Genomic DNA, 9,659 nt, shown 5'->3' with positions numbered 1-9,659 from the left:
TTATAAATTAATTTAAATAAATTGCGTTGCACACCCTGTTTGGATGAGAAATAAAGTCAAAGACGTTGTTGTTGACGTCATGAGCCGGACTCGAAACCGCCCCCACCGACCACTGAACATACTGTCTCAGCTGCATTCTGACTAATGACCAGCAGAGGGCGGCGGTGTCAATGGGCTGCCTTGGAAACGGGAACGTCCCAAATGAAGAGCCTGGATTCATATTCCGGGCAAGATTTTCAAAACTAAACTCACACAATTGTTTCGAAGGTTTACAATAACATTAAAACCAAAATAAAGTGTTTGCAGCGTGATTTACTGGCTCGAGTTATTGTGCTGTAGTGTAAATCAAGCATCTCGGGGAAGCAGACGGGAGATTTTCTCTGAAATAAAATGTAAAAACGACTGTACCTGTGGGTCACTTTTGTTTTGAAATCCTGACGGAACTTCCGTGAAGACGGAGAACGAAAAGTATCATAATGTCTGATTGTTCTGCTCAAGAAACGGATCTCATGGACAAACACGAGCATATGTGAGTCCTCGCAGAGGAGGAGGAGGAGAGGAGGAGGAGATTTAATTGCTTGACTTTAATTTCAATAACTCGTTTATCAACAGTGTGATGCTAAAATACTGCAATAAGCAGCCAACGATCAAACTTTCATTTAGTTAAGATAGATAGATAGATACGTTGAACTGTCAGCAATTTCGCTCTTTAAGAAAAATATGAATTATAATATTTTAAAATTGTGTCTTTTTGAATGTGTACAGCACATGAAAACAAGATTGTTGCAGTCCAGTCTGTATTTTGATGTCAGGATAATGATGAATTCAGATATAGTTTATAGGTTTAATCTGTGGCTCTGACATTGTGAGGAGCCCCCTCCTCACCTCCAGAGCAACGAACTGATATGACGACATCAGAGGAAATCATTTCCCTTTGGTCCGTCCCTGTCTTCAGTCTGAGCCGGAGGGCGGAGCTGCTGGAGAGGATGGAGGCTGGCCGCCAGCCGCCCACCAGCCACAGGAAGCAGCAGCAGAGGGAGGCTGAGGCGGCTCGCCACAGGAATGAGTCGCTGCTGCAGGTACGAGTCCCTGTTGCAAGTACGAGTCCCTGCTGCGGGTACGAGTCCCTGCTGTGGGTACAAGTCCACGCTGCGGGTAGGAATCCCTGCTGTGGGTACGAGTCGCTGCTGCGGGTACGAGTCCCTGCTGCGGGTACGAGTCGCTGCTGCGGGTACGAGTCGCTGCTGCGGGTACGAGTCCCAGCTGCGGGTACGAGTCCCTGCTGTGGGTACAAGTCCCCGCTGCGGGTACGAATCCCTGCTATGGATACGAGTCCCTGTTGCGGGTATGAGTCCCTGCTGCGTGTATGACTCAATGCTGTGGATACAAGTCACTGTAGCGGGTACAAGTCGCTGCTGCAGGTACGACTTACTGCTGCAGGTACGAGTCCCTGCTGCAGGTACGAGTCCCTGCTACAGGTATGAGTCCCTGCTGCGGGTACGAGTCCCTGCTGCGGGTACGAATCCCTGTTGTGGGTACGAGTCGCTGCTGCGGATACGAGTCGCTGCTGTGGGTACGAGTCCCAGCTGCGGGTAGGAATCCCTGTTGCGGGTACGAATCCCTGCTGCGGGTATGAGTCCTTGCTGCGTGGATGACTCACTGCTGTGGATACAAGTCGCTGCTGCGGGTACGACTTACTGCTGCAGGTACGAATCCCTGCTACAGGTACGAGTCCCTGCTACAGGTATGAGTCCCTGCTGCGGGTACGACTGCACTTTCTGGCTACGTGATGCCAGATGTACTCTTCCTGGCTGAGAATCTCTCTTCCCTGCTTTCGGTTCCTTGTTATAGCCAATTTTGTCTCTGAAGAACTTTTCAACGTGCTTCATATAAACACCAAGCACGGCAATAATTAATAGCAGAACTCTTGTCAGTGATTCACTGGTACCAAAATGAATGAAGATTTCTCTTGTATTTTTATGGACTCAATGTATTTTAACTTGTTAATGGCCAGAGGACCTCAGGAGCCTTTAGATGTAAGGGTGACGGCGTGTCCGAAAACCTTTTTCCACCACTGAACAGCCAGGATGAAACCTGGGATTAGCTCCGCCCCCCAGGACAGACTTCAATGAGATCAATGTGTTTCAACTCCACATGGACAGTCTGGTGGTTCATCTGATTTTGAGATTTTATTATCAGTTTTTAGAAGTCTTAACGGTCTTCGGCCTTCTTATCTTTCTGACCTGCTTTTTCTATATGAGCCCTCACGGCCTCCTGAGGGCCTCTGGCTCCTGAGGGCCTCTGGCTCCTGAGGGCCTCTGCCTCCCGAGGTCCTCTGCCTCCCGAGGGCCTCTGGCTCCGGCCTGTTAAGGGTTCTTAGTATCAGGACCAGGATCTATGGTGAGACACCAGATGGAGTATTTTCCAGGGTGTTTTTAATGTGTAGTACCGGGAAATGGAAAGGAGCTGAATTCTACTGAGTTATATGACTTTACATGCCTCCAGGTTTATTTTTTCCAGTCACCAATATTGAGACAAGTCGAAGACTGTTCTCATCGTGTTGTCCGACTGATGTCACGACTAATCTGTCTTAACGCGGACATCTCCTTTTAGTTAAACATTCAAACACAGTCAGTTCTTCAGTTTTTTACCTTTGTTTTCTGTTTTCTTCATCGTGTCGATCTTCTTATAGCAGGGGGATTAAAAACAGAATAATAAATCAGTTGAATATTGGACTTTGAATCTATAGTTTTTGATGAATGTTAAAAGCTATTCAAAGTGTGGTTTCACTCCAAAACCTTGTTTTGTTTTTAAATATTAAGGTAGAAACTGAAGTAAACTTCATTAACAAATGTATCTTGAACATTTTTTTTACACTTTATGTTTCCATCCTGCGGGACAGATTCAACCTCGCCTGGCTTCAATGTTCTGACGTGTTGCTTTCTTTTTTGATCATTGTTTAAATTTCTACTTTACATTTTGGTGAGAGGAAGGATAATGATGTCGCCTGCAACGCTGTCAAGGATTGACGCAGTCTGAAGCTCCGTGGATGAGTTGTGCTTGTGCAGCAGAAAGTTTTCTGAGTGTCTGTGGCTTGTGCTCTGTGTCCTGATGCAGGATCTACACAAGATAGAGGAACGTCTCAAAGGAAGACCACTTCCTTCCCCCAGTCTGCTGGCGATGGAGGTAACAGGCTCGGCGTTTCGCTGCACTGACAGCAAACTTTTTGAACAGCGTGGTACTTTATGGTAAATCAGAACCACTCTCTTTCTTCTACAGTTGGTATTTGCTTCATTGTGAACATGATCATTCAGGTCCATCAGTCACACTCTGACAGATCGAACACACGTTGTTCACGCACCTTGTCGTGACGTGTCGCAATAAATTTCACCTCTGATTTTCTTTTTCTTCATCAAAATGTCACATTTAACTCACTGGTTCTCCCGGACTTGTGTTTGTGTTCCAGACCAGGTACTGGGCCTCAGTGGAGGAGTCCGTCCCAGCCTGGGAGCACTTCCTGCTGGGCAAAGGTCCACATCCTGCAGACGGCCGTGGACGTTCTCCACCTCAGAGGGCCGAACGGAGAGCGAGCACAGCTCAAGACCGAGGCCTGCCGCCACTCCCCAAACACAGGCCCGTGAGATGAGGCCGAGGAGGCGTGTGGGAACTGGCCCGGAGCAGTCCGGAGCCACACGTCATGCTTTTGTATATTTATTACCAGTTCAGTGGACACTGACATGTGGACCAGCTGAGATTGCGAATGGAAGTGCCAGGACCAGGACCAGGACCAGGACCTGGACCTGGACCTGGACAGTGGAGCTGCACCACCGGTGTGAACCCTGCTCTGTGCATGTTGCAGTGTCGCTTGGACACCAGGAGAGGGCGCCACCGTGATGGCTTATAACTCCAGGAAGGGAACAAACATCCACAGTCTGGAACAATTTGTCAGTGAAACAGCTGAACCTTCTCTTTCCTCCTGGATTGAGATTATGAAACTTCAGATGTTTAAACACAATAACGTTAGTTTTAATTGAGTGGACTGATTCACTTCCACAGACGTTTTTTTTTTTTACTTTTAATATCCAGGCTGGATGTCAATACATTGTTCCCACACCTGCAGTCCTTAATGGGATGGAATTATGTTTGAGACATTTTAAACATGAATTCTCACTATCTTACACTGAATCACAGATCTGTGTAGCCATCATTTGGAACATGTTGGGTTTTTTTCAGTGATTTGTAATCTCTGGAATCCAAAAGGAATGACATGAAATTGTAGATACGTTGAATAAAAGTCATTTTCTGATGCACATGAAGCCAGAATTTGACCATGACCTGTTGAAATGAAGTTGTGGATCTATAATTTTTTCTTCACCTGCTTTGTTCAGGGGTCCGATGTCTGTAATGTTTATTCTGGGTTATGAATTTCGCTATAAAATATTTGTAATCCAAACAGACATCCGCAATATTCTGCTGGTGTTATTTCCTGATTTTTAAATTTGAATGATTTAACGCTCAAAGACGCTCTGAATCTCGTCAAAAGAAAACCATAAATTTATCGGAGTAATTTTTATCAAACCCAAAGGTTCAATTCATCACAATGAATTGAACCTTAAATAAGCTGATAGGATTTGAGAGGCATACTTCACATATGTGACACTGAAGTTTTCACTTCTTGTACTTTCTATGACACTTTTACAGCCATAAAATCTCAATAAATCCTGGCATGTCGGTCATCATGCATAGTTAGTTATAGTTCTGTAAACTTTATTTATTTGGGCACATTTCCATATTCGTACCAACTCTTTCTGTTTCTATGATTGATTGTGACAGAAACATATTGTATCCCAAATCTTTAAGCCAATAAATTCCCTTGAATTGCGTTAACTGAGGAGAGGTTTGACGAGACGAGCCAGTGACTATAATGATACTGAAGAACTGAACCAATTACCCACAGTTTCTCTTCTGTACACGAAAGAACGTTCAATATTTTTCTGACGTGGTTTTCAACCCAAAGTTTTTTCATTTTGTAAAAAGGTGAACATGAAAATTGATGATGCTTCTGCAATGAGTTTGTAACAAACAAACATCCAAATAAATAAATATGATGATGATTTTTTTATTATTATTATTATTATTATTATGTCATCTTGTCTTGCGTCAACAATTCTAAATTGGGCTCGTCTCCAAAGTTTGAAAGATTTAGATTTTTCCCCCCACTTTTCTTGTAACCAATCAGAATGTCGAGGATAAACATCTTGTTGTATAGTCAAACAATCAATTTGTTTATATACTGATATTTTTATGGAGCACTTGTTTTATTGTTGGTTGGAGTGTGTAGCAGATCTGGAGCCAGGAGGGCTCTCCGGCCATGACACTGATGTTTTAACACAATGTGAGTAAATGTTGCAGCTGTTCTTCTATGTCCTGGATTCACAGGCCTAAACCAAACTAACTAAACTGTGACACTAACATGAACACGTTAACACTAACACGTTAACACTAACACGTTAACACTAACCGTAACGCTTTGTCCTTCAGGTTGTCTACAGAGTTGAGACATCTTGCTTTAATGAGCGCAGCGTCAGCCGCTAAAAAACATGGCACCTGTTTTTTTTTTCTGCTGGGACCAGCGATCCCCCCCCCCCCCCCCTCTTCACTTTTACCTCCTCCGCACTCTCCCACCCTCCCTGGCTTTAACCCCTAATTGTCGGTGATCAGCTCTCCGCCGGCCTGACGCGGAGTGGCGGCTTGACAAACGCAATCATCCGGACAATCCTGGGTTGAGGTGGCCGATGGTTTGGCAGCTGCCCCAGCTTCTCAGCTGGGGCCCCAGCACTGCAGGCCCTGGAGCGGAGGAGGAGCAGGAGGAAGAGGAAGAGGAGGGGAGAGGCCAACTAGCCGGTGGCTGCCAGTCGCTGACTGTGAGTGGGCCAGCCTGGATTGATCCGGGCTGGGTGGCGGGGTGCTAGCTTAGTGGAGGGACCAGGCCGGGGTCAAGGGCAGGATTTAAGGAAGGACGGGGGTGATGATGGGGGGGGGGGGGGGGGGGGGGGTATGAAGGCCTGGTGTACAATTGTATATGACAGGGGGTCGGGGGATGGTGAAGATGCAATGTCACGAATTATCCAAAAGGGTTTTGAAGAGCACGATCTGGAGCCCTTCCAAGTGACTAGCCCTGCATTATGGATTCTAATGGCTGAGGGCCCCGGGGGTGATGCGGGTCCCGGGGGGGGGGGGGGGGTCAGGGGATCAGACCTGGACTCACCCTGCTACCAGCCACCTCAACGCCAAAACCTGGGCTCTGCTCCAGTTCCCTCCTCGATCCCTGGTGGCGGAGCGACAAACCCAGCGCTGAGTGATTATGCAACGGCGTTTTCTCCCATTGAGAGCCCACTGAGAGCTCTGACAGATAATTGGCCGAGCCCAAAGCCGTGCAAATGGTTAAGTGTTGACTCCAGTTGATTGGATAATGGGTAATTGCATGCTGCATTTCATTCAACGAATATGCTGCGGGGGTAGCGGGGGCAAAGCCGAAGGGGGAGGGAAAGAATGGAGGAGGGAAAATATTTTGGCGTGCTGTGTTTTTTTTTTTTTTTGCGCCTCGCTGCTTTCACACTTCAAGTCTGTTGCTTTTGTTTGGATCTCGGCAGCCTGGACAGTTCACAGATTTCTATCAACTGCCGATGCATTTAAATTGCAAATGACATCATTTTATTGTTGAATGGGATTTCTTTTTTTTATTTTTTTTTTATTTTCAGTCATTTTCAGAATCAAAATGTCATATATCAGAGTGACCGCCATGGCTCTGGTGGCGCCATTGGGGGCTCCCCCCCCCCTCCTGATCCGCCCTGAGCTTGTAAGTCCTTGAGTCTCTCCTTTGATCACAGCGTGTCGCCTCGACTTCAGGGCCCCGACCTGCAGCTCTCGGTGTTTGCTCTGCGGAGGCCTTGACTGTTGTCACGTTGCCTCACTTATAAAGAAGCTCATGTCATTCACTAGCAGGAAGCTACACTGGCCTTTAGATAACCATGGTACTTTAATAGGTCCCAGAAATGTGTACCCCCATCAAAATGGGACCTAAACTTTTTTAGTGAAAGAACTTATTTGCACAGGGAAATGTAAATGCATTCTACTCAAAGTAAGTGCTTTAAATAACACTGGCACATATTTTTTTATCCCTTTAAAAAATATTTATTTATTGGATTTTCACAGGGAAACCTTGGACATTGCCAATAACACCAACAACCACAACAACAAAAGCTGCAAGACAGTTGAGCGATGGACAGTATCCATCATTCAAACTCAATGATATTCAAGGAGGAGTTTACAGTACAAAGGTCTGTCACCAAAGACACCCGCCCCCCCCAAAAAAAAAAAATCAGCAATGGCAAATAAATAAAGCACAAAAGGTATATACATAGAATAGTAATCCAAAGAAGGCACAGAAGGCTTCTTCCCTTTCTAAAATGGACAAGAAAACTTTCTCCAGATACAGTAAAAGTGGAATATTTATCTTTGTACACAAAAGTTAGCTTTACAAGGGCAATAGTTTCTGACAAGCCAGACACGTTTCTTGACTTGGACTAGAATTCCATGCTTTGGCTATAAGTTTTGCTTGCAATCCACAATATGCAATCATGGTTTTTCTTCTTAAAAGGTTGGAAGAAGGGTGGGGATGGGGAGGTAGGGTGGGGATGGTTGGGAAGGTAGGGATCGGGAGGTGGGGTGGTGATGTGGGGGTGGGGATAGGGAGGTGGGGATGGTTGTGGAGGTGGGGATAAAGAGGTAGGGTTGGGATGTGGGGGTGGGGATAGGGAGGTGGGGCGGTGATGTGGGGATGTTGAATTCCACTTCAATCCCTGCATCGATCTCACTTTCCACGGATGTCATTCTGCCGTCGGCTGCTTGGAGTCAGATGGCGCCGCAGCGTTCACATCGACGGACGGATTAGTCTGACCGCTCAAAGGACACGTATGAATTTTGTGTTTGAAGCATGTGTGCCTTTTCTCGGTATTGATCCCGTCTCGGCACAGACATACGAAACCTGCATGTTGTGCTCGAGTCCTAATGAAGTCTCTGAGCAAACCTTAATCAGTTTACTATCACGCACACCAGTCGAGGAACAACACTTATATTTATATTGCATTGCAGCACTGCACCATGGGTAATCATTCACTGTCTGTCAAGGCTTTTCTGCCTCAGTGCACTGTGAAAAGAAATACGTTCTAATGTGATCTTAAACTTCACCCCTGTGCTCCTTGGGTCAAAATGTTCTGTATAGCGAATATGAAAACAATATCAAGGTGTTGGAGCTAGGTGATTTGAGGAATGTTTTATTTCTATTACGTTTCTACATAATTTATGCAAAATTGTGAAAGTACAAATAATCTAAGGATGCCAAGGATGATCCTTACACTTCACACTAAGTGTGTGTTACAGTTTAAAACTCCTGACATGTGTGATGCATTATTAGAATAGAGACTATATCGCCTGCTACAATCCAAACAAAATGTATATAACATATCTATCATTGTATTGAAATGGTACTTACATAAAGTACTTTCTAATGTAAGTGATTAATTGTTGGTGTGTAACTGGTCCATAAGTGTATCTTTTTGCTGATGATACAATTGTTTGCACAAAACTCAGAGGTAGAGATTTTCTGCTGTTCTGGTTGGAGGATAAAAGCTCGAAGTGGAGAATGAACATTGTCATTTGCATTGGTTTAACCTAATTTAAACATCTATCTAGGGCCATTTTCTTATTATACAGTATGTCCTCCTCCATGTCGTGCAGAAGGAAATGAGAGTAGTTAATAACAGGGACCGTTCTGTACAAAGCTGGGCAAAATGTCATTTTCTCACTCTGACCCTTTTAACCAGACCACTTTACACCAAAATCCACAGTTTTTAATTTTTAACTCCATGCTTGGCACCTTACCGTCTGTGTTGTAATGAACCATTAATAGAAAGAAATGTAGTTTTGTCCAAAACTAATTGTTCTATATGTCTCTCTTGACAATGAGACCTGGTTTCTCAATGAGACGATCTGTTTAAAAACACGCCAACAATGTACAAAAATGGGGGCTCACAATACCTCAGTCGGGAACCGTGGGGTTAACCTCTGGTTTGTCTGATGTTGGCTGTAACAGATTAAACCGACCATCGGTGATCCTCTGAATCAACAGCCTCACAAAGATGCTTAATCCCTGGGTTTAACACGACAACTGTGTGCCCTCTCTTAGTGAAAAGACGAGGGACCAGAGCACCTCGGTTTCTTCTCACTCCGTCGAGATGCCAGTTTAGATCCACAGGCCTTTGGGCTCATCAGCACTGCTTCTATGTGCAAGATAACTTGCTCATAGCTACATTTCACTGCAGATGTTCATGTGCCTGTTGTGTCCGAGCCCCTTTTGGTCTGATGGGCTCTATAATTGCGTGAACAGTTGGAGGGGTTTGATCGTTAACGTGGGAGCCCAGAGTGAAGGAGGAGAGGACGTTTCCCAGCAGGGCCAGGTCGGGTCAAAGGGATTAGCTGTGGCACCGGACATCCCCAAATCAACGGATCCTCCCCGACAATGACCGGGTGATTAATGCCACTAGAGAAGAGCCGAGTGCAGCCTGAGCGTGAGGGACAAAATGGCTCATTGGTTTGCA

General features: G+C 45.4%; 1 protein-coding gene across 1 annotated transcript; it reads left to right on the top strand.

Annotated features, from left to right (window-relative positions):
* Positions 1-469: 469 nt before the first annotated feature.
* cep15 (centrosomal protein 15) lies at positions 470-6,954 on the top strand (the record flags this gene model as incomplete). Its single annotated transcript, XM_080494449.1, has 5 exons — positions 470-529; positions 956-1,079; positions 3,118-3,238; positions 3,472-3,637; positions 6,891-6,954. The coding sequence occupies exons 1-5, from the start codon at positions 477-479 to the stop codon at positions 6,952-6,954; spliced, it is 528 nt and encodes a 175-aa protein (XP_080350575.1). The 5' UTR covers positions 470-476.
* Between the last annotated feature and the right edge of the window lie 2,705 nt (positions 6,955-9,659).

This window comes from Blennius ocellaris (genome assembly GCF_963422515.1).
Source record: "Blennius ocellaris genome assembly, chromosome: 4".
NCBI classification, from domain to species: domain Eukaryota; kingdom Metazoa; phylum Chordata; class Actinopteri; order Blenniiformes; family Blenniidae; genus Blennius; species Blennius ocellaris.
This window is presented reverse-complemented; position numbering and strand designations above follow the sequence as displayed.